The sequence below is a fragment of the Neovison vison genome, chromosome 3 (genome assembly GCF_020171115.1).
Source record: "Neovison vison isolate M4711 chromosome 3, ASM_NN_V1, whole genome shotgun sequence".
NCBI classification, from domain to species: Eukaryota; Metazoa; Chordata; class Mammalia; order Carnivora; family Mustelidae; genus Neogale; species Neogale vison.
In genome coordinates, this window is record NC_058093.1 from 212678191 (window position 1) to 212702513 (window position 24323).

Consider the following 24323-nt stretch of genomic DNA (forward strand, 5'->3'; position numbering starts at 1 on the left):
CTCTGGGATTCCAATGGAAATCTCCAGGTATTTAATAAATTCTTTGGTGAGAATTAAATACCAGACTCTGTTGAACTCTTCACTCAGCTTTTTAGCCCTCCAAATGATACTTAGAGGAAAGCATCCTGGGAATTGTATGCAGTTAAGGAGTGACTCAAGAATTTAAGGGGAATCTTTATGCAGATTTTGAGGTTTATCCCTATTTGGCTATCCCCAAATTTCTGGATTTTTTTCTCTCAATTTAGAACTATTCTCCAAGGCCTGAAGCTCTGGCCTCTGTATCATCAGCCCATTATCTGCCTGAGATCTATCCCTCTGTGCAAGTTTGTAATTATTACTGGCAAGAGGATTAGTCTGATACAGGCTACCTGTAGAGATACTTGGAATAGGTATTTGGGTTCTAACATCAAACAGTAATATAATAAGACATTACCTTAAAGTCTTTAATATGTTTTGGTCTTTAAAATCTTCCAATCTTAAGTGCTTTTTATTTTTTGTTGAGGTATAATTGACATATTATAATATATTAGCTCCAGGCATATAACATAGTAAGTCGACATTTGTACATTTGTACACACTGTGAGCTTTCTGCTTTTAAAATGGTATATAGGGGCACCTGGTTGGATCAGTGGGTTAAAGTCTCTGCCTTCGGCTCAGGTCATGATTTCAGGGTCCTGGGATCAAGCCCTTAATCTGACTCTTTGCTCAGCAGGGAGCCTGCTTCCTCCCTCTCTCTCTGCCTGCCTCTCTGCCTACTTGTGATCTCTGTCTGTCAAATAAATAAATAAAATCTTTTTTAAAATGGTATGTATACCCATATTTCTCTGGAACTCCACATGGCCCTGCTAATCAGCTCTCAGGATTTTACATGGATGACCCTAAGGAGTCAGAAAGTAACCTAGGACATCTCTTTATCTAGTGAGAGTCTTACACTACCTGTTCTCAATTAAATGCCTTTCACAGTTCCAGAATTCTGCCTGTACCCTGTCATCCACCTTCTTTTTTTTTTTTTTTTTAAGATTTTATTTATTTATTTGACTGACAGAGATCACAAGTAGGCAGAGAGAGAGGAAGGGAAGCAGACTCCCTGCTGAGCAGAGAACCCGAGGCGGGGCTCCATCCCAGGACCCTGAGATCATGACCTGAGCTGAAGGCAGAGGCTTTAACCCACTGAGCCACCCAGGCGCCCCTTCTTATTTTAGTGGGGACACATCCATGTAGCTACTGTCTTGTTACTTTTCAGGACTGGTAGGCAGAGATATGGGTGGACAGAGCACTCAATACAGTGTTCCTGGGATTGTACTCATTTACATACATTCCTGGGATTGTACTCATTTACATACATTCACCCAACCAGATTCATGAGACCCACAGTGACATAAATATGTATACAGGGGCATAGACTCACAAATATGCACACACTGATGAGCACTGTGGGTATACACAGACACACTGAGTGACATACAGTGGAACATGCACAGTCATACTGGACCTGTGATACCCAAACACAAACCAGAACTGTGAAGAGAACAGACACACACACACACACACACACACACACAGGTTTTCAGATTCACCTGCACAAGACATGTACACACTGCCACACACAGATACAAACAAACACACCTAGATCTGTAAGACCCATAGAGACACAAATACATACACAGGTTCAAATACATACACAAGGTGTATACTCGCATATTATCCAGCCCCGTAGTGCAACAGCCACTCACCGCTACCTTCACAGATTCACAACCAGGTCTGTGAGATTGAGGTGCACACAATCCCACAACCACTCAGTTTCCTGCCCTGGGGTTGCTATTGAATGCCTTTCCTGCACTGGGCACAATTTGCTGGTACTAAGCGAGAAAACTGTGGCCAAGCCTACGTTGGGTGTCAAGGTGGGGGTTTGAAAGTTGCCAGTCTGCATCCCCTCTGCCCCATCCCAAACAAGCTCTCAGTAAGAACCTGGTAATGAACTTTCTCTTTGAGTTACTCGACGGGGTTTAAAGCCCCGTTCCGTCCCACATAAACACACACACACTGAGATACAAGCACCTTTCGCAGCAATGGGTGCGAAGGAGAGTGCGGCACAGCCCGAGCCCTTGATAACTGTACCGGGAACTACATTTCCCAGAAGGCTCTGCCACGCGGCCATTTACGTCCGGGCGAAAGGGCGTCTCCGGGACCCCGCCCCCCTCTGGAAAATGGAATCCGCGCCGGCGCGACGCAAAGGCTACCGGAAGTTGTAGTTCGCATCCGGTCCGCGCAGACGCACTTTCCCGCGGCGTTTGCCGGGGTTATCCTTTGTGGCAATCGGTCGGCTTTTGTGGGAGGCTGGTCTGCTTGCTCGCGCGTCCTTCCGACCGTCCGTCGGTCTGTCCGTCCGCCTCGGGGCCTGTCTGCCGGCCACCCTGTGCGGCCGCTGCTCCTGATGGCTGAGTCTGAGGCCGGCCCGGGTCCCGGCCCACAGTGTCCCGGGCGGAGTAGGTTACGGGCTGCGTGGGGCGCGGGCGGTGGGGCGTGAGCGCAGCCTGGAGTGTGGGGCGCTTGCTGAGCCTGCCTGACCCCGACCTTGGAGTGGGGGGCCGCGCGCGGTGACCGTGCAGCAGGGAGTGCGTGTGCGACCCCCCGAGACTCCCCTTCAGGCTGTCCCTGAGCCCCAGGAGCAGGACCCGCGCCTCTGGGCCTGGCCTGGGGCCCAGGGGGCTGCAGAGCCGCCCACGCATCCGGGGAACGCTTCCGAGGGGCGCCATGGAGACTTCTGCCCGGAAGTCCCAGGAGACAGGTACAGTTGGCTCTTCTAGTCACTGGGGCTGTGGACTTGCACTTGAGACTGACAGAGAGGTCAGGCTGGTTTCCCTAGCCGAGTCAGGCCTCCTGCCTCTTCACCGTGCACACCCGGTTGTTTCCACTGCTCCAGCATCCTAAAGAGGAAGGGAATGGCAGTTGTTCCTTCAGATTGTGCCCGATATTGGGGCTCGCTTCCCACCCAACCTTGCGGGGGGAGGGGGCGGTTCCTGACTCCTCTCTGGTCCAAGCCAGGGGTGGAGTGGGCTTTAGCTCGGGCATGCACCTGGTGGCTATAGGCTATGGCTAACAGCCCCTTTGACTCAATTTCTCCTCCCCAGCTCTGTCCTCTCAGGAGCCTGCTCTTACCCACAGAAAAAATGTAGAGGATAAATTGGGTCAGGGTCTCCCGGAAGCCAGGTCCAAGGTGAGTGGTTGTCTTTTCTTCCTGCTGAACATCTCGTTCTTTATGAAGAGGGTTGGCATTTTCCCCCTGCCCCGGATCTTCAGTCATCCAAAGACCCCTTCGCCAGGGCTTCTAAGCTGGGGGCCTGCTGTCCCTTCCTCAGGAAGTTCTGGGCATGGGAAGAGCTCCAACTGAAGAGAGTCCAGGTGTGCCCTTAAAGTGAGTGTCCCTTCCAGCCTCCTTCAGCCCAGAGTGGGTGGGTCATTTGCCCAGCACTATAGCAGGAGCTCTGAGGAGTGGTTTTAATGGAACCCAAGCACGTAGGTGACAGCTCACATGAAATCACTTCTGTCATCTCCCATCCAGACCTAGGGGATGGTCCTCATCTGGGGGAGTTTTCTGGGATGGAATCAGGTAGGGGAGTGAAAGTGCTGAAGGAAGGCTGTGTTGCAGCACCAGGGTAAGAGCAATGGCAGGTGGTGCATCCCCGTGTCCTTTTCCTCTGTGCAGTGACCCTGTAATGGGGCTGTCAAGGAAAAACCTGGAATTTTAGAGGATCTGGGAGCCCAGCAAGGAGCCCACTTCCACAGCTAAGTAGGGCCCAAATCCCTCTTTTCACAGACTTTGGGTTTTGTTTCTCATTTTGTTGACCACCTACACCATCCTCATCCCTCACAGTATTTAAAAGGATACAGATGATAAGAGGAGTTTGCAGTATTGAAAAAGTCTGGGGTGAGGGTCCTTTGACTCAAGATTTTGTGATTCTGTTTACCGCCCATTTGAAAGGGGTCTGATTACAGAAAAATAGGAATAACTATAAAACACATTATGAGATATGGCTAGTTTCTGTAATGTGTTAGAATGCTCTGTGTTCTAGCGAACACTCAGGAGACATGTCAGTCAGATGTGGAACATGATCTTTGACAGACCATAGATCAAAAAACTCAAAGGCGGTTTGGGACAACTGAGGAAACTTGAAAATGGATTTATCTTAGATCATCACTAAATTTTTTGGGTGTGATGATTCCACTGTAATTGGGCAAAAGAATAAGATATTCAAGTGTGAGATGTCATGATGTCTGCAACCTACCTTCAAATGGTTCAGCAAAAAGTGCATGTGCATGTCTGTGCATGTGCTTGTGAGTGACTACCTCAAGGTATTACCCTTCTTGTGCACAGGTGTTATTCCTAAAAGATCAGCTTCCTAGATCCTTGAGTAACTGGTCCTCGTCTCCTAAGTACTCTTCTCCCATGGCAGTCCCACTCAGACTCACAGTCAAGTGTTCTGCTTTCCTGGGACATCCCACGCAATCTGTCTGACTTCCCCACTAGTTTTATTTATTTATTTATTTTTAAAGATTTTATTTATTTATTCGACAGAGGGAGAGAGATCACAAGTAGGCAGAGAGGGTGGGGGGGGGAAGCAGGCTCCCTGCTGAGCAGAGAGCCCCATGTGGGGCTCAATCCCAGGACCCTGAGACCATGTGACCTGAGCCAAAGGCAGTGACTTAACCCACTGAGCCACCCAGGCGCCCCTTCCCCACTAGTTTTATTCCCACAGATCTGCATTTGATTCCCATACCTACCTGCCCCTGGGATTTCTTTCCTATCCTACAGAATGAAGATGCACGGGACATGGGCTTCTCACAGGGGGAAGTGAGAAATGAGAAGGCCAGTGCAAGGCTTAGATCCTACCCGGCCCTTGCCACTTGACACCCCCCACACTGAAGCCATGTAGCCTCTGATAGCCCTCTTTCTCCAACCACATTCCGACACCTCTGGAGCTTTGTTTCTGCCCATGTTTTTCCTTTCCTCTGCCAATGCCATGACCATGATGCTTCATTCTTGCATGCCTCAGTCACGGCATGTTCTCAGCATGGGTCATCACCCCCACCTCCTCATCTCCCTGAAATCCAGTGGGGTTTTTGGATCACATTTATTGAGGTATAATTTGTATACAGTAAAGTTCTCCGATTTTAAGTAGAGGATTTGATGAGTTTTGGCAAATGTGTACAGTTGTGTAATCAGCACCACAATCATAGCCTAGAATGTTTCCATCACCCAAAAAGTTCCCTCATGCCCCTTTGGAGTCAGCCCTCTCCCCCAACTCCTTGGCAACCACAATTTTGTCTTTTTAAGAATTTCTTATGGAAATATATCGTATGTAGTCTTTGGTTTCTTTCTTTCTTTCTTTCTTTTTTTTAATTTTTTTTTTTAAATTTATTTTCAGCGTAACAGTATTCATTGTTTTTGCACCACACCCAGTGCTCTATGCAATCCGTGCCCTCTCCAATACCCACCACCTGGTTCCCCCAACCTCCGACCCCCCGCCTCTTCAAAACCCTCAGATTGATTTTCTTTTTTTAAAGATTTTATATTTAAGTAATCTCTACACCCAATGTGCGACTCGAACCCACAACCCGGAGATCAAGAGTCACTTGCTCTTCTAACTGAACCAGCCAGGTGCCCCACATGGTCTTTGGTTTCAAATTTCATTCAGTGTAATGCTTTTGAGTTCATGTCTTTATGTGAATCAGTAGTTTGTTCCTTCCTTTTTATTGGTGAGTAATATACTACTTGTATTAAGTTTACAAAGGTTGCCTTGCCAAAGTCCGATAGATGGCTTAAACAACAGAAATTTATTGTCTGGAAGTTCAAGATCAAGATGTCAGCAGGTTTGGTTTCTTCTGAGGCCTCTCTTCTTGGTTTGTGAAAGTACCTTCTCCCAGTGTCTTCACATGGTCTTTCTCTGTACATGTCTGGCTCCAAATTTCCTTTTTCTCAATAAGGACATCAGTCCTGTTGGTTGATGGCTCATCATAATGACGTCATTTTACCTTAATTATCTCTTTGAAGACCCTATCTCCAAGTATAGTCATTTTTCTGAGGTCCTGTGAGCTAGGACTTCAGCATGTGAATTTGGAGGGGTCACAGCTCAGCACAACACACCACAGTAAATGGGTATTTACAGTTTGTTCATTAGGGGACATTAGGTTGTTTCCAAGTTTTGGCTATTACAACTAGCCAAAATTAAATGTTTGAGTACAAGGATAGACATGTGTTTTAATTTCTCTTGAATGAATATCTAAGTGGAATTGCTGAGTCAAATAGTAAATGTATATTTAATTAGCAATTTTATTGATCATTTCCAAGAGCCATCTTTTGATTTCATTGATTTTCTCTATTGCTTTTCTATTCCTATTTCATTTATTTCAGATCCTTATTATTTCTTTACTTTTTTTGGTTTCTTAAAGTTGAAACTCAGATACTGATCTTGATCTCAGATTTGTCTAAAGACACCTTTCTTCTTTTTTCATGTAGCATCCAGTGCTATAAATTTTCCTTCTAAGCACTGCCTTCTACATCCCACAAATTTTGTATTGTATTTTCATTTTTATTCAGTTCAAAATAGTTCCAGTTTGGGGTTGTGATTTCTTCTTCAACCACCTATGTTTTAGGAATGTGTTGTTTGATTTCCAGATATTTGGAGGATATTTTCTAGGTATCTTTCTATTACAGATTTCTAATTTAATTCTGTTGTAGGTAGAGAAGGAATGTTCTATGATTTGAATTTTTTCAAATCTGCTAAGATTTATTTTATTGCCCAGAATGTGGTTTATTTTTGTAAATGTTCTGTATGCACTTGAAAAGAATGTACCTTCTGCTTTTGTCAGCTAGAGTGTTCTGCAAATGTCAATTAAGTCAAGTTGAGTGATGTGTTAATCAATTGTTCTGTAACCTTACATATTTTCTGCTTATGTGTTGTTTCAATTATTGAGAGAAATTACTGTTGAAATTACCAAGTATAACCATGAGTTTGTCTATTTCTCTTTAGTTCTATCAAGTTTTTGCTTTATTTATCTTGAAGCTCTGTTAGTAGGAACATCTATATCTAAGATAGTTGTGAGCTCTTAATGAATTGCTATTGTGATTATGACCGTCACATAACTATGTAATGATTATTATATAACAGCTTTTTTTGTCTCTGATGACGTCCTTTGCTTTGAAATCTGTTTTGTCTAATGTTCATACTGCCGCTTCAGCTTTCTTTCGATTAGTATTTGCAGAGTATATCTTTTCCCATTCTCCCACTTCTTTAACAGTTTTTTTTTTTTTTTTAAGATTTTATTTGTTTATTTGACAGACAGAGATCACAAGTAGACAGAGAGGCAGGCAGAGAGAGAGAGAGGGAAGCAGGCTCCCCGCTGAGCAGAGAGCCCGATGCGGGACTCGATCCCAGGACCCTGAGATCATGACCTGAGCCGAAGGCAGCGGCTTAACCCACTGAGCCACCCAGGCGCCCCATTCTCCCACTTCTAATCTACCTTTCTCTTTGTTTTAAAAGTTGATTTCTGATCCCAGAAATCAACTGAGTTGGTTGGGCATCTTCCTTTGGCTTGGGTCGTGATCCCAGGATCCTGGGATTGAGTTCCACATCGGACTCCTTGCTCGATGGGGAGCCTGCTTCTTCCTGTGCCTGCTCCACCACTGCTACCCTCCCTGTTCGTACTCTCTTTCTGACAAATAAATAAGTAAGATCCTAAAAAATTAATTTAAAAGTAGGTTTCTGTACCTGATGTATGGTTGGGTGTTAATTTTTAAATTCAATTTGACAATCTCTAATTTCCAATTGGAGTATTGAGACCATTCATATTTAATATAATTACTGATATGGCTGGATTTACATCTGCAATTTTGTTACTTATTTTCTAAATGTCTTGTGTCTCTTCTGTTCATTTCTCCCTTAATGCAGTCTTTTGAGGTAAACAAATACTATTTTTTTTAAGGATTTTATTTATTTATTTGACAGACAGAGAACACAAGTAGGCAGAGAGGCAGGCAGGGGGGTGGGGAAGCAGGCCTCCTGCTGAGCAGAGAGCCTGATGTGGGGCTCCATCCCAGCACCCTGGGATCACGACCTGAGCCGAAGGCAGAGTCTTTAACCCACTGAGCCACCCAGGCGCCCCCACAAATACTATTTTAGTATACTCTTAATTTCTCTGATTTTATTAACTTGTTTTTTTCCTTTTAGTTGCTTTATTAGATGCTGGAGTGAATTTTACTTTGTTGGGGAATTTCTTAAATATTTCAGGAATTTGTTCTGGGATGCAGTGAAATTACTTAGTATCAGTTGGATCCTTTCAAAGCTTGCTCTTTTTAGGTTTTGTTCATGTAGGGCCAGAGGGGCCACCTGAGTGGATCAGTTGGTTAAGTATCTGCCTTCAACTCAGGTCATGATCCCAGGGTCCTTGGATTGAGCCCCACATTGGGCTCTCTGCTCATGGGGAGCCTGCTTCTCCTTCTACCTGCTGCTCCCCCTGCTTGTGCTCTCTCTCTCTCTCTCTCTCTCTGTGTGTGTCAAATAAAATCTTTTTAAAAAGGTGGAGCCAGAGAAATCTTTAGTCTTGGGCTAATTTTGTCAGACCACTGATGCGCTCCTCTCCTGGGGACTTTACTCAGTGCCGAAAAGCAGGAGGATATTCCTCTCTGGCTGGTCCGAACATAAACTACTCCCATACTTGTGTGAGTTTTAATGGTTGTTCTGCCTTCTTCTTTCTCATGTTTCTTTTCCTGATTTGGGGTTGTTTCTTCCCAGGCACATGCCTGTCGGTCCGCAGTATCAAGTGGATCCAGAGATCTGAGTCTGTGAAACTCCCTCTCCTCTGGCATGTTGCCCTAGAGATTTAATCTCCTGGACTCTCTGAACCCTGTTCTTCTTCAGCTTGGTGAGACCACAGGCTCATCTGGGTTCCACCTGCTCACACAGCAGTCTGGAAACTGCTTTCGGGTGGGCAGGGGTTGGTTGTAGGGCTCATTTTGTTTCCCTTCTGTCAGCGGTCTATGTTCTGAGCTGCAGCTTGTCCGGTGTCTTGAAATCAATCGTTGTTTTATATGTTTGGCCCAGTTTACTAGTTGTTTGAGGTAAGAGGGCAAATGTGGTCCTTGTTACTATTTTGTGTCTGGAAGCGGAACAGGAAACCCAGTTTTGACCAGGCTGCTGCTTCAGTCCTCCAGCCCACACTCAGGAGCTGTTGCCCCTCTCTCCCGCCTTCCCTCTGTCCATCCTGCTGCAGAATACAAGGATCCGGACCTTGGACCTGTCTTCCCAGTCTGGCCCACAGCGGCACCCCATACCGCTCCTCCTGGGACGCCAGAGCTCCGAGAGCATGAAGTCTCAGGACACACACCTCAGCCACCTCGGTTCACTGTACTGCTGAAGCCCAACTCACCCCATTTCTGTGCCCTTGGCCTCTCTGCTGTGGTCCACCCCTCCTCTAATGCCTGAGACCACAGACATCCCTGTCACGATTCTGGACGCGGCCCAGTCTGCTCTTTGTTTTCTCCTGACTCATGGGGTGGGGGCGGGTTTCCAGCCTCTTGGTATGCGCAGCCAGTGGGTAGGAGATGGTAAAGTGCGGACTGACAGATGCTGGGTCCTTTCCTTGGTACCCAAGACTGGCATACTTCTACCCCACTTCCTTTTCTTCTCGACATCAGGGGGCCCCACTGCTCCCAGTCCTTTCGCTAGCTGGAGAAACTGAGGCTTGGGCAAACTAGGTGTCTAGACCAAAATGGTACAGCTAACCGCTGCTCTGCTTTTAATTCCTTCTAATTCGAAAAGTAATTTTTTAAAAATTTATCAAGCCGGTATTTGCTTTGTAACAAAGTCTCACAGTACAGTCTATCACTAATCTCCTCCCTTCCCCGCACCTGTGGTCACAGTCCCCTGAGGCAGCCAGTGTCCCCAGTTTTGACATTGACTCCCATACCTCTCCCCTTGTTCTCATACTCAGACTCCAGCATACATAGGCTTAAGCATGTTGTTTTAAAAATGGGATCATACTGTATACATTCCAGTGCTGTCCTGTGTTCAAGTTGACATGTAATTCACATACCATAAAATCCACCCTTGGCAAGCATCCTGTTCGGTGGTTTTGAGTGCATTCATGTAGAGCAGCTGTCACCACAGTCCATTTCCTTACCCAAAAAGAACCCCCGTGCCCATCAGCAATCACTCTAGCTCTCAGCAACCACTCATTTGCTTTTTGTCTCTATTTGCTTATTCTGGGCATTGCACATAAATGAGATCATATAGTACGTGGCCACCTTCTTCTGGCCTCCTTCACTTAGTGTAACATACAACGCATGTCTTTGGCTTTGTTGGTTGGTTGGTTTGGGGTAAGTACAGTGCTGCGATATCCTACCTTGCCTTGGCTTCCTTATGTGCAGGAACTTTTGTTTCTGTAGTATAAGTACCCAAAGGAGTGTAACAGTTCCCACTCCTGACAAAAATGCTTCCTCATGGCCGAGATCCCAGGTTTTAATTGGTGCTACTCTGATGGGAACAACGCATAACCTTATTTTTGTTTTGATTTCCATTTTCCTGACAAGAAATCATTAGTCCTTGTATAGTCTGTCGGAAATTTGCATTTCTTCCTCTTTGAGTGGCTTTTTCTTTTTTTAAAAATGTTGAAACATTTTAACAGAATAACAACTTTCTGTGCACCTGTTTTGCAAAATTAATGTCTACCTTTTGTCATATTTGTTCCAAATCCTTTTAAAAAACAAAACATTGTGGGTGCCTGGGTGGCCCAGTGGGCCCCTGCCTTCAGCTCAGGTCATGATCTCAGGGTCCTGGGATCGAGCCCCACATTGGACTCTCTGCTCAGCAGGAAGCCTGCTTCCCCCCACCCTCTCTGCCTGCCTCTCTGCCTACTTGTGATCTCTGTCTGTCAAATAAATAAAATCCTAAAACAAAACAAAACATAACATTGCAGGTAAAGGGAGGATCTCCCTCCTCTCCCGCCCTCCTCAGTCTGTGACAGTTTCAGAGGATGGTGACTAACAGCAAACACCATAGGGCACCTGCTGTCTGCCAGGCCCTTGGATAAGCACTTCACACGTAGTAGTAATTCGTTGAATCCTCACTGTGATGCAATGACATGGACGATTAGCAGATGAGGCAACTGAGGCACCCCCAACTCATAGCTAGTAAGAACAAGATGGGGAGCCCACCTGGGCCACTAGGCTCAGAACCTGTGCCCTTATCCAGCAGACAGCGGAACTAGATGCACATCGGAGTATTTGTAATCTCCACGCGGGACTGCCGGGCATCACGCCGGGCATGGTTCCCCTCAGGCTGCCTTTGTAACCACTCCTGTGCTCCCAAGAGCTCCCCATGGACAGGTTCCTCTGCCATGCTCATTTTCACTGCTGCACGCTGTCCTGTTGTATATTCATCCCTCCTGATGGACATTCAGCACGTTTCCAGTGTTTTCTCAACCACCCTAGGCTGGGTAGGAATCTCACAGTGGCCTTTCAAGGTGCAGGGAATACATACTGTCAGCTTTTGCTAGCCATAGTAGAATATGTTTTGCTTTCCAAAATGGATGTCCCCCTTACACCTGCCCAGAGGTGTAAGACCATCCCATCTCCCTGTGGACCAGCCCACACTTGGTATTTGCAGGCTTGAAACATTTTGCCTCTCTTCTGTGTGCAGAACGGTATCTTTCTGTTTCATTCCGTATTTCGGGATGTCTGGTATGATTGAGTGTCGCCTCACGGGCTTAGTGATTTGCCAGTCTTCTGTGAATTGTCTGCTTATATGCTAGGCCCATTTTCTTTTTTTCTTTGTAGTGATTTGTCAGTGTTGCCTGCAGAAAACATGAACTTTCAGGGCACTGGGGTGGTTCAGTCAGTTAAGCAGCTGCCTTTGGCTCGGGTCATGATCCGAAGGTCCTGGGATCGAGTCCCACATTGGGCTCTGTGCTCAGTGAGGAGTCCCCTTCTCCCTCTCACTCTGCCCCTCTGCTCACTCGTGCTCTCCCTCAAATAAATAAATAAAATCTTAAAAAAAGAAAAGAAAAGAAAATGTAAACTTTCGTGGAGCAAATGTAAATCTTCCCCTCCTGGTTTCCACGTTTGCTATCATGCCAGCCAGGGACTTGGAATTGTCTCCCAGAAGCCTCCACATTTAGATCCTTGCTGTAGCTGGAGTTGTATTTTGTGTGTAGTACAAAAAGGGGCTTTATCTTTCCTCCTGTTTTAGGTTGGCATTTGTCTTAGCTCGGGTTGCTCTAACAAAATGCCAGTGACTTGGCAGCTTCAACAGAAATTGATTTCCTCACAGTTCCGGGGGCCAGAAGTCTGAGATCAGGGTGCTTTCGGGGTGCGGTTTGCCGCAGCTCTCCACCTGGCTCTCACCGTGCTCTCGGGTGGTCTGTCCTCAGAACTTGCCGTGGGGAGAGAGATCTCCTTTGTCCTCTTCTCAGAGACCACCAGGCTTGTCAGATCAGGGCCCACCTTTATGACCCCACATAGCCTCATTTACCTCCTAAAGACCCTGTCTCCAAACACAATCACGCCGGAAGGGAGGGCTTCCACATAGGAATTTCAACGGGACACAGTTTAGTCTACGGCAACATTGAGAGCTATCTAAAAGAACACTTTTAGAGCTAAAGGTCAAAGCTCTTGTGACCCCAGAGGATGTCCCCTCTCTTCCCAAGACTGTCTGATAGCCATCTCAGGGCTTGAAATTCCACACCCCGGTGTATAACCATGGGTGCTGATGCAGACCCAGGGTTTCCAGAGAAATGTGGTGACCCCTGGGAGTTTGGCCGCATGCCAGTCACTCCCAACAAACAGGGAGATGGGAGCCAGGCCTCCCCTGTTTGATTTATTCTTCATTCTTATGTCTAATGTCGTGCCCTGTCTACGATTTAAGCCAGACTCCCAGGGCGCCCACATCTTTGAAGAGCGAACCACCCTTGCCACCTTAGGTCGGCACCCTGATAGGCTTTGAGAGCTTATTTGCTGGCAAGGGGGACCCAGGGTGGGATTGGAGTGTGGAGACCAAGAGGAGCATTGGGGATGACAACCTGGGGACTCTAGAGTGGGTGAGGAGCCCTATCAGCAGAAGAGCCTGGGGTTCTAGAACAGGAGTGCATGCAAGTGTCAGTGACCCAACAGGAGTGCATGCAAGTGTCAGTGACCCCTGCCGGGGAAGGTGGAAGCAGGTCAGTACCTGGGTTCAGGGAGGGCAGGGGAGCAGGGTTCCCGTGGGAAGGTGTGGGAGGCAGACAAGAAGAACCGAGAGTGGCTCCCTTGGTCTCTTGTTTACAGAACTTGCTGATAAGTATGGTTTCCTTCCTTAGGGTGTGATAATGGCTTCCTCTCCAGAGTAGGGTCCTCTTGTGATGGTGAGATTTCAAGAGGACTTCTGGGTTCTTTGGACTATTCTTTCAGGTTCTTAAGTTTGACATTCTTAGCCATGGGAAGCATAACATTTTACCCAGAACTTAACAGCAGCCTCCAGCCCAACAGGCACCTGGACCCAGGCTGGCCAGGTCGCTTGGCCCTCCCAGTCCAGAAGGCCAGGTCTGCTTGGCGATTCCTGGCCCAGGCATGCTGTGTATGTAGGGCTATATGATAGATGGGGCCCCATAGCACCTTCCATCCTCAAGAGAGGGTCCTCAGAGGTTAACCCTTCATCCCTAAGGTCCTCAATTGACATGTGGCTTGCTTGGAACCATGAACACAGTCCAAATCATTCCTGTCCTGGGTGAATGAGAATGTGCTTGTTCTTCCAGGAATCAGTGACTTTCAAGGATGTGGCTGTGGACTTCACCCAGGAGGAGTGGGGCCAGCTAGACTCCCCTCAGAGGGCCTTGTACCGTGACGTGATGCTGGAGAACTACCAGAACCTTCTTGCCCTGGGTAAGACAGTTCCTTGAAGCCCAGTGCAGTCTGGCCACTCTGCCATGCCACAGGTATTACCAAGCCTCCCTGTGATACCAGCCCTGGTGCTAGCCCTGCAGGATGTGGGGGGTGTGGCCGCTACACTCGTGTTGGGGCTGGACAGTGCATGTCACTGTCAACGTCTTTGCCTGAGGTGGGGCTGGTCCCTGAGTGGGCCAGAAGAGAGGGAGGGGGCGGACAGGGGCCTGAGAGCCCAGCCTGCCTGGAACTTTCCAAGAGAGACTTGGCGGGGGGGTTTCAGTACCCATGGGGTCCTCAGAGCACACACATGAGTTTGGATTCTGTGTGTAAGAGGCCCCCATCCCTGGGGATGGCACACATCTCGCGGTGCTGGGTCACGGACAGCCATGCCCCGGGGAACTACTGCACAACTCTTTCTCCCTGCAAGCAGGACCCCCAGTCTGCAAGCCGGATGTGATCTCCCACCTAGAACGAGGCGAGGAGCCTTGGTGGATGCCCAGAGAAGTCCCTGGAGGGTCTTGTCTAGGTGAGTGGGGGACACAGTCGGAAGGATGTGTAGACTCCTGCCTCCCAGGACTACCCCCCACCCCGCCTCCTTGTGGTCCTGCTTCCCTTCCTTCCTTCAACACACACAGAGGACCAACTGTGTTGGGGGGAACCATGCTGGGAATACAGTAGTGAGCAAAACAGGCAAAGACATCTGCCTTCGACTGGTGGGAAACAGAAATCATGTCCATGTCTCTGGAAACATCTCACAAGTGGCACTTGTTGGATGGACAGAGGTGGGGAGTCTGCTTGGAACTGGGGTTCAGGGCCTCCAAGAAGAGGGCAGAGTCAGCGTGGGAGTATGGGGAGGTGGGGATCACCATTCACAGAGGTGGCTCTGAGGGGGACGGCCCTCCAGGGATGTGAAGCTGACAAGAGACAATTGAGCTTTTATTTTTTTTATTTTTTATTTTTTTTTTTTTAAAGATTTTATTTATTTATTTGACAGAGAGAGATCACAAGTAGGCAGAGAGGCAGGCAGAGAGAGAGAGAGGAGGAAGCAGGCTCCCTGCTGAGCAGAGAGCCCGATGCGGGACTCGATCCCAGGACCCTGAGATCATGACCTGAGCCGAAGGCAGCGGCTTAACCCACTGAGCCACCCAGGCGCCCGAGACAATTGAGCTTTTAAAGAAACATACATATGTGTCAGGGCCAGAGCACACACTTACAGTGGAAGCGTTCAAAGGAAAAACCAAAGAGAGACAGTCTGAGGGCATTCTTTTCCCTTCTGGCACTAGGGAGAATTTAGATGTAATTACCATTTCTGGATTGTGTTTACCCCGTGTTCACACCTAGCCCCAACCTGATTCCAACACACAGCAGTATCAGTCCATGTCTCAATAAGTGAGTTCTGTCCAACTGCCAGACCCCGTGAGCCCTGCTCTGTCCCTCGCCCCCTGGCTTGATATGGAGCTCCCCATCTCCTTTTCCTCCTCCCCGTTCGTGGGCTTATGGCCCATCTCACTCAGATGCATGCCCCTGGGCTCTGCCTCTCAGGTTCTCATTCGCTCTGGCAGTGGCGTGCCCTCTTCTCTCTGTGTTTATCCAAACCCCCATCAGACCTCAGTCTGGACTCTAGTGCATCGCCTCCGCCAGCTTACAGAAGATTGCATTTCCCATTTCTTATAGAGGGGGAGCCCGGGCCTGGGGTGAAGGACAAGTCATGTCAACAGCAGGGTGTTTACAAGGAAGAGCCTTGCCAGGAGCCGATCACCAAACCACTGGGGAGGTCCAGCGTCCTCAGCTCCAGCGGCAGCGAGTGGGCCAGCGAGGGCCTGGCGGCTGCTCCAGGAAGAGGCGAGGCTATGCTGCGGAGGCTAGCACCGGGCAGCTCGGGGCACATTCCCCCAGAGGGGCGCTGGCACAGCTGCAAGGCATCTGAGGATTTCCCCGCTGGGTGCACTCTCTTCACCCCTCAGACCATTCCTGCAGAAGGAGGCCCTCCTGACAGGCCCACCGCAAGCTTCCAGTCTGGTGGACGGAGAGGGGGCCCGGGGAGAGGCCCTAGCAAGTCCAGTGACCACGGCGAACACCCACCCTCGAGCGGGCGGCGGGGAGTGGCGGCGGGGGACGGCGTGTTCGTGTGCGGCGAGTGCGGGAAGGCCTTCCGCCAGAGCTCATCACTGACGCTGCACCGGCGGTGGCACGCCCGGGAGAAAGCCTACAAGTGCCACGAATGCGGCAAGGCCTTCACGTGGAGCACCAACCTCATCGAGCACCAGCGCATTCACACTGGGGAGAAGCCATTCTTCTGCAGCGAGTGCGGCAAGGCCTTCAGCTGCCACTCGTCGCTGAACGTGCACCACCGGATCCACACGGGGGAGCGGCCCTACAAGTGCAGCGCCTGCGAGAAGGCCTTCAGCTGCAGCTCGCTGCTCAACATGCACCTGCGTGTGCACACGGGCGAGAAGCCCTACCAGTGCAGCGCCTGCGGCAAGGCCTTCAACCAGAGGACGCACCTGACGCGCCACCAGCGCATCCACACCGGCGAGAAGCCCTACCAGTGCGGCGCGTGCGGCAAGGCCTTCACCTGCCACTCGTCCCTGACCGTGCACGAGAAGATCCACAACGGGGACAAGCCGTTCAAGTGCGGCGAGTGCGGCAAGGCCTTCAGCAGCCGCTCGCGCCTCACCCTGCACCAGCGCATCCACACGGGCGAGAAACCCTTCAAGTGTGGCGAGTGCGGCAAGGCCTTCAGCTGCCACTCCTACCTCGTCGTGCACCAGCGCATCCACAGTGGGGAGAAGCCCTTCAAGTGCAACGAGTGCGGCAAGGCCTTCAGCTCCCACTCCTACCTCATCGTGCACCAGCGCATCCACACCGGGGAGAAGCCCTTCGACTGCAGCCGATGCTGGAAGGCCTTCAGCTGCCACTCGTCGCTCATTGTGCACCAGCGCATCCACACCGGGGAGAAGCCCTACAAGTGCGGCGAGTGCGGCAAGGCCTTCAGCCAGAATCACTGTCTCATCAAACATCAGAAAGTCCACTCCGGGGAGAAGTCGTTCCGATGTAACGAGTGCGGAGAGATGTTCGGCTGGAGCGCCCACCTTGCGGAACACCGGAGAAGACACAGTGAGGAGAAACCCTTCAGCATCGAGTTTAACAAGCACTTACTGAGCACCTACTATGTGCCGGGAGGCCTGCTGGGCACAGGGGACGCGGGTGTGAGCAACGTGGACACGATGGATGCCCTAGACGTGGCAGAGCTCCTGTGTGCCGTGCAGCCCCCAGCCGGCAGGACATCCCCGCTGGGCAGCAAGCCTGGAAATTAGCGTGGCATGCCTGCCCCTTGGCCTTGCTCCTTCCCCAGAAAGGGGAAAGCACAGCAGCTGAGATACATACAGCCCACTCAGGCCTCTGGTTTAGAGACTGGCCCTGCTGCCTGTGCCGATGACCCATGCACTGGTACCACTCTCTCAGAAGTCATCACCACCCCAGGAAGCGCTGCACTGTAGGAAAGAGGAGCTGAGGGCCATCTGAGGGTGTCCCATTGGCCTGCTTTCCTTAATGGGCTTGCAAGACACTGGGTCTCTCCTGCAGGCAGAAAGAAGGTGTATTGATCATTGTGTCCTCAGACGGGCTCCTGGTATGATCTCGATCAGGAATTTCCTTTGTATGTTATGTTTAGAAGGATAATGATAATAATAAAAACAAACAGAAGAATTATTAACAGTATTCCAAGTGGACAGTAGTATATTCCAGGAGGGGAGAATGATCTCAAATGGTAGGGGTTTAGGAAAAGGCAGATTTCCTGGACTCACCTCGCTGCAGCAGCTCTACAACAGAGTCTTCTGGTAGCGACAGCTCTCCGTCTCAGGAGCACAGCCCAGGTTCGGAGTAGCCAAGTCCTGACGTGCCAGCATCGGGCCTGGCCATCTGGTCCCCACTGGGAAATGGTGAGCACACAGATGGATGCTCGGCGTCCATCCAGGGCCTGGTGCTGGGATAGATGTGTCTAGAAGCGCACCTACTCCTCGAAGGGCCTTCCTCTGCTCCAGGGAGTTCAACTCGCTGGCTCAGTCCTGCGGGAGGAAGCCCTCCACGGGACCTGTGCCCGTGCTCTCTGCAGAGGTGAGTGGGCTTCATCTGGAATTAATGTTCCTTCCGCTCAGTCCTAAGCAAGTCTAAGCTGCTTTCTCAGTGATAATACTTTACATTTATATAGAGAGCTATAGTTTATGAAGTGCTTTTTAGTATACTTTTTAAATTATGGCAGCAAAATAACCACATTTCGGGAAATGTGGAAGTCAGGAAAAAGGCCCCCCGTAATTCCTAATAAACTGCATTTCGCACTTTGATACATTACCTTCTGCTTGTTTCAAAGTGGATTTTTACATTACTGCAAACATAGTGTATATATCATTTTAATCTTTTTTTTTTTTCCACCTTAGCTGCATAGCAGACTTTTTTCCTCACATCACTGAACTGTCTGGAGTTGTAATTCCCAATGGAGGCATAGGATTCTATTATATGTTCTTTTGTTGGATGTTGAAGTTATTTCCATGTTTTCACTATTATAGATCATTTCACTGTTCTGAACCATTCTTCACAGAGCATCTTTTAGCATTTTCTTAGATTTCTAAAAGTGAAAGTTTTGTGATAAGGAAATAACCTCAGGAACCATTTTTTATATGGTTTTGGTGGTGTGTAAAGTCACACCATTTCATTATGAAGAGATCAGCCAGCAATAGTGCTCAGGTGGGAGTGTCCCCTGTGCCGGGGAGACTCCAGCTCAAAGCTGGGTGTCCAGACAGTCTTCATTCAGGTCACGGTGACCACACAGTGGTGCTCCCGGACCCCTGCCACTCCACCGCAGCCCTCCAGAGTGTGCAAGCGGACTCCCAGGGCTGCATCGTGGCCATCATAGACCCTACATGACAAGTAGGAAAAGTCCTATTGTACAGCTGCATTTGTAAAAGACAAATACAATCTGGGCTTAGTTCGTCATCATCACACTCTCCTTCTAATTTCAAAAGAACTTACAGTGAAAACATCTCTGCAGGGCCCCGGACACCGCAGCTGCTGTCAGCCCTGCAGTGAGTGCTTCTGTGTACTCAGCTAAGTGGCGGCTTATCATCTCCGTACTTTGCACCTTCAATGGTGACTGAGGCTGAATATTGAACATGCTGTGATTCTTGGTCTTTCATCTTAAAAATGATTTGAAAATACCCTTCCCCCTCTTCATTGGAGACTTGATGTTTTTCTTTCATTTACATGTAAACTTTTTTTTTCCTGACTATATAAGCAATACGTAAGTGCTGAAGAAATTTGGAAAAATAGAAAATTGTAAGAAAATACCCCTTGGTATCAGTTCATAGGCCACTGCCAGAGGTACACTTACTTCTGTTTTTTTTCTGTGCTCATATAATACGCCTTTGCTTGTAAAGCAAAACTAGATTCATTCTTTGGGTGTTATTTCTATCTTTTTCCATTTAATGTTTTATGATGAGCATTTTCCACACTACAGAATATTTTTCAGAAACATTGATGTTCCCATTGTGGCATGATCGATCTATTCCTTTATTGTTGAACATCATTATCTGTACTTATAAATAATTCTGGAACATAAGCCCATTTGGCCCTTCAATCATTTCCTCAAAATAAATTCTGAGAAGTGGAGTTCATGGGCAGAGTTCACAAACCTTGCAAAGCTGTTTCTAGGTCGAACCCAGCATGACATTCTTAATTCTCCCACATGGACCCCAAGAGCATCCTTTTCCCTGCACCCGTGTACACACTTGGCATCATGTCCACTTTTTATATTTACCATTTTGATACATCAAGAGTGTTATTGGTTCATGTTTTTTTACCTTTTTCTTTTCTTCATATGAATTGTCTAATTCCAGTCTTTGTTCTTTACACCACACACACAAAGCACATTGGCACATACCTTTTTATCTTTGTTACCACATTTTTAATGCACAGAAATGTTCAGATCCTGTGCAATTGGTCTTTTTGTCTTTTTCTTAGTATTTTTTCCTTGGCCCTTAAAAAGCCCCTTCTTTAGATCCTTTTTTGGTTCCATGTTTTGCATTTAACTCTTAAATCTGTCTGTTTGGGATGTAACTTCCAGGGTCCCTGCATCATTCTAGAATGGCATTCTTCACTGTCCCTTAGACTTCTCTTTTCTGTTTGTAGCTTCATAGTTCACTTTATATGTAGTCAAACTGACCAGGACAGTATTTTCAGTAATTTTTTTTAAAAAGTTTAAAAAAAATCTGTTCTTCCAGATGACCCAGGATTCTTTTTCTCAGAGCTCAACCTCTTCTTTTCCCTGCATACCTCACTGGGATCTTTTTTTTTTTTAATGATTTTATTTATTTATTTGGCAGAAAGAGAGCAATCACAAGTAGGCAGAGAGGCAGGCAGAGGGCGGGGGGGAAGCAGGCTCCCCACTGAGCAGAGAGCCCGATGTGGGGCTCGACCCCGAGACCATGACCTGAGCCAAAGGCAGAGGTTTAACCCACTGAGCCACCCAGGTGCCCCTCCTCACTGGGATATTGATTAGAATTAACTAATGTGAGCGCCTGAGTGGCTCAGTGGGTTAAGCCTCTGCCTTCAGCTAAAGTCAAGATCTCAGGGTCCTGGGATCGAGTCCTGCATTGGGTTCTGGGCTGGGCGGGGAGCCTGCTTCCCCCTCTCTCTGCCTGCCTCTCTGCCTATTTGTGATCTCTCTTTCTGCCAAGTAAATAAATTTTTTAAAAAGAATTAACTAATGTGTGAAGAATTCCTAAGTTCTATGTAATACTCAACCTTCATATCAAAGCCCCAGTCATTCAAATCTGCCTCTAACCATCAGGAAGGCTGTATAGATTTTCTTTGTAGGTCTTCTTACATACATATTCAATACATATGTTTATTCTTCAGTTCATTCTGATTTTGTGGGATTTTTAAGTGGAGCCTTTCTGTTTTATATAGGACAACTATTGATTGTATGTATCTTTTTGTATATTTATTTTATATCTAGCAACTTCATTGAATTAATCTAGGTTTCTAACAACTTACTATTTTATTGGACTTAATCTGTCATATAACCTGGAAATAAAAAGCTTGCCTCTCCTTTTCATATAGATAGACTTTTATTTTCTTTCTTTTTAAAACCCATGTTGGCTAGCACTTTCAGAGCAGCACTCAGTGCTGGTGGCAGTAGTCATCTGTGGCAGATGCTATTTGGGGTAGGGGCCAATGTGTGTCACCCCAAAACATTTTGGTCTCTAAAGACTCTGTTACAGCTGGGGTGACCACATGGCCCAATTCTGAACAGCAAGGCTCAAGTGGAAATCTGCTAAGATTTGGGAAAAGTCTTTGCATTCCTCCCTCTCCCCTGCTTCCTGCCTGGAACTTGGATACAATGCCTGGAGGTGTTGTAGCCATCTTGTAACCATGAGACAATTGAGGACAAAAGTCACATGTAGTGGAATGGAAAGATAGAAGGATTCTAGACCTTGGATGAAATTTTTGAGCAGCTGTTTCAACCCCCAACTTCCAACTTCCTAAATTCCTGTTGTGTAAGAAAAAACTATTTCAGTCAATTTGTCATTCCTCATAGCTGTTTCATTCCTCACTGGCACGGCATCTGGGTCTTTATTTTGACTTGAAGGGAGACAGATCTCCTCTTTCACTATTAGGTGAAATGCCAACCGTTGGCTTTGACTGCTTGTTTACCATGTTAATGAACTATCTTTATAGACCTGATCTGCTAAGACTTAAAAAAAATCAGGACTGGATACTGATTTTTACCAAACTCCTTCTTGGCATACCTCAAAAATGATTATATGGGTTTCCTACCTTATTATGGAGATATAATTGGATTTATAAAAAGACTTTTTAATGGGCACCTGGGTGGCTCAGTTGGTTAAGCAACTGTCTTCAGCTCAGGTCACGATCCCAGAGTCCCGGGATCAAGTCCTGCATCGGGCTACCAGCTCCACAGGAAGTCTGCTTCTCCCTCTGGCCTTCTTGCCTCTCATGCTCTCTCTCACTGTCTCTCTCTCTCGAATAGGTAAATAAAATCTTTTTTTAAAAAAAGGCTTTTAACATTCTATCTTCTCTACTAAAACCCCTTTCTCCAAGAGTGCATTACCATTTGCTACACATGAACTCACTTCTCTAGGGCTTTGGGTGCAACAAGCAGAATTGTTCAACAGGGAGCCCAAGATTTCTTTGACAGACAGAGATCACAAGTAGGCAGAGAGTTCAGACAGAGAGAGAGAGAGGAGGAAGCAGGCTCCATGCTGAGCAGAGAGCCCGATGCGAGACTCGATCCCGGGACCCTGGGATCATGACCTGAGCTGAAGGCAGAGGATTTAACCCACTGAGCCAGCCACCCAGGCGTCCCCAAGATTTCATTCAGATCTCGCCTAGCAGTGAACAACCTGGGATAGGAATTCCTCCTGCCCTCCGCAGGAAGCGTTGCCCCCAAATTCAGCCCCTCTCAGTGGCTAGGCACCACTGCTAGGATTGTTCTCCTGCTTGCTCAAAAAAGAAAAAGATAAAGTGGAGATAGGGTGCCTCCTGGAGAACATGGCATGGTGACTGGGATGGAACCCAGGAAAACCCAATTTACAGGGTGTCTGCAAGGAGATGCACCAGATGCTATCAATTTGTGGATGATGTTAGGGCTTACTTTTAACCTGAATTCGTTAGAACAACAGATACTTATTTTGTAACTAGGACAATGAGCAATTTCCGCTTTGAACAAGAAAATATAGGGTCCATAGCTCTTCATGTAGCTCCTCTCCAGAAAGACACTGTTGTTCCTATCCTGACCAAAGCTGTGACGTGACCAACAAAAACAGGAGGGAGAGCCCAGGAGCACCCATTTGGTCCCAGTGGAGCCCAGCCCTCCAACCCCGCGCTGGCAGCAAGCCTTGCTCCTTGCAGGTCTACCTCCAGGGAGGCAGTGCCAGTGGGAGCCCCAGGCAGAGACCACCAGCTAAGAGTGAGGGTAGTGGAACAAAAGACAGAGTCCGTCTTCACGCCACAATGGCACCAGAGGTCCAAGAGGCTGTGCTATTCAGGATGAAGGCCATGAAAGGTGACAGGAGACCCCAGGTAGGGTTGTGGTTCAGGTTGCATTTGAGGGGTTAGGAATAGGATTAAGTTTAGGGCTGGGGTGGGAGTTGGGGTTAGAATGAGGGTAGGCTGGAATGCCTGGGTGGCTCAGTCAGTTAAGTGGCTGCCTTCGGCTCAGGTCATGATCCCAGAGCCCTGGGAACAAGTCCCACATCAGACTCCTTGCACAGAGGGGAGTCTGCCTCTCCATCTGCTTGCCACTCCCTTGCTTCTGCACTCTCTCTCTCTGACAAATAAATACATCTTAAAAAAAAAAAAAGAAAGAAAGAAAGAACTAGGGTAGGCTATTTTTCATGCCACAAATATGTTTTAGAACAAGAAAAAGGATGCCTTGCTCATGCCTCCGAGTGTGGGAGACCACTCAAATTGCACCGCCAGGTCCGTAAGTCCCATGGACCCATAATTACTCATTTGAGGACTACAGATGTACAGCCAATCAGCCCATCTCAGCAGAAGTTAAAGTTAATTCCAAGCCAGTATCACTTAGGCACAAAAGCCAACTGGCACCTTTTCATACTCTAATTGTGTACATTCTTTCAATAAAATTTTGAATTTCCAATTGAGTCAAGTCAGAAATGTCTGTTTCCATTTCAGTTTCCTCGCCTTACAGAATCATTTTGGGGTGGTTATGGGGTGTGCTCCGGGGGTCCTCTCCCCTGATGCTGGTAGCCTATACCATCCTACAGAGAGTCTAATCAACATCACCAGTATTAGGGTGCACCCAACGGCAATAATCACCCCATGGCTTAATTGGCCCTGGGGTGAACCTGGGAGCAGAGAAGCCCTTTCGCATGTTTATCTGCAGCTGTAAGAGGACTCATAGTCACTGTGCGTCCATTTGCAATGATCCCCATCAAGTTATGTCAGGGTCCCCAGGACCCGCTCAGGCTTGATGATATGAAAGAAGGATGCACGAGACTCAAAAGCAGTTGCCATTGATTATCGTGGAAGGATACGGACTTAAATCCGCAAAGGAAAAATGCAGGTGGAGGCAACAGCTAGGAGAAACCAGGCACGCAGTGGAGTTGCATCGGGGCTATGCTTCTTTCCCAGCAACCCCGTGACCACATGGGCAAAGGCTGCCAACCAGGGAAGCACAGCAAAGCCTTAGCGGCCAAAGGCACACAGCCACCCACATGACGGACTCCTGCCTCTTGGACTCCAGCTCCTGCCTTCCCCTCCCGCTCCAGAGCAAAAATACACATTGACAATAAATTGCATTCTTGGCGTAAACTTCTCTGATCAAACCAGGACACGGAGCCCAAGGCCTCAGGCACACACGAACACT

At 48.0% G+C, this 24323-nt stretch overlaps 1 protein-coding gene across 2 annotated transcripts; it reads left to right on the forward strand.

Annotated features, from left to right (window-relative positions):
• The first annotated feature begins 2302 nt into the window (after window positions 1-2302).
• On the forward strand, window positions 2303-17635 carry ZNF74 (zinc finger protein 74). 2 transcript variants are annotated; one of them, XM_044243741.1, is made up of 5 exons: window positions 2303-2788; window positions 3132-3217; window positions 13786-13912; window positions 14343-14441; window positions 15590-17635. In XM_044243741.1, the coding sequence occupies exons 1-5, from the start codon at window positions 2755-2757 to the stop codon at window positions 17230-17232; spliced, it is 1989 nt and encodes a 662-aa protein (XP_044099676.1). In that variant the 5' UTR covers window positions 2303-2754; the 3' UTR covers window positions 17233-17635. The 2 variants fall into 2 exon arrangements, with proteins under 2 accessions (XP_044099676.1, XP_044099677.1); XM_044243742.1 differs by having other exon boundaries at window positions 14346-14441.
• Window positions 17636-24323: the final 6688 nt, after the last annotated feature.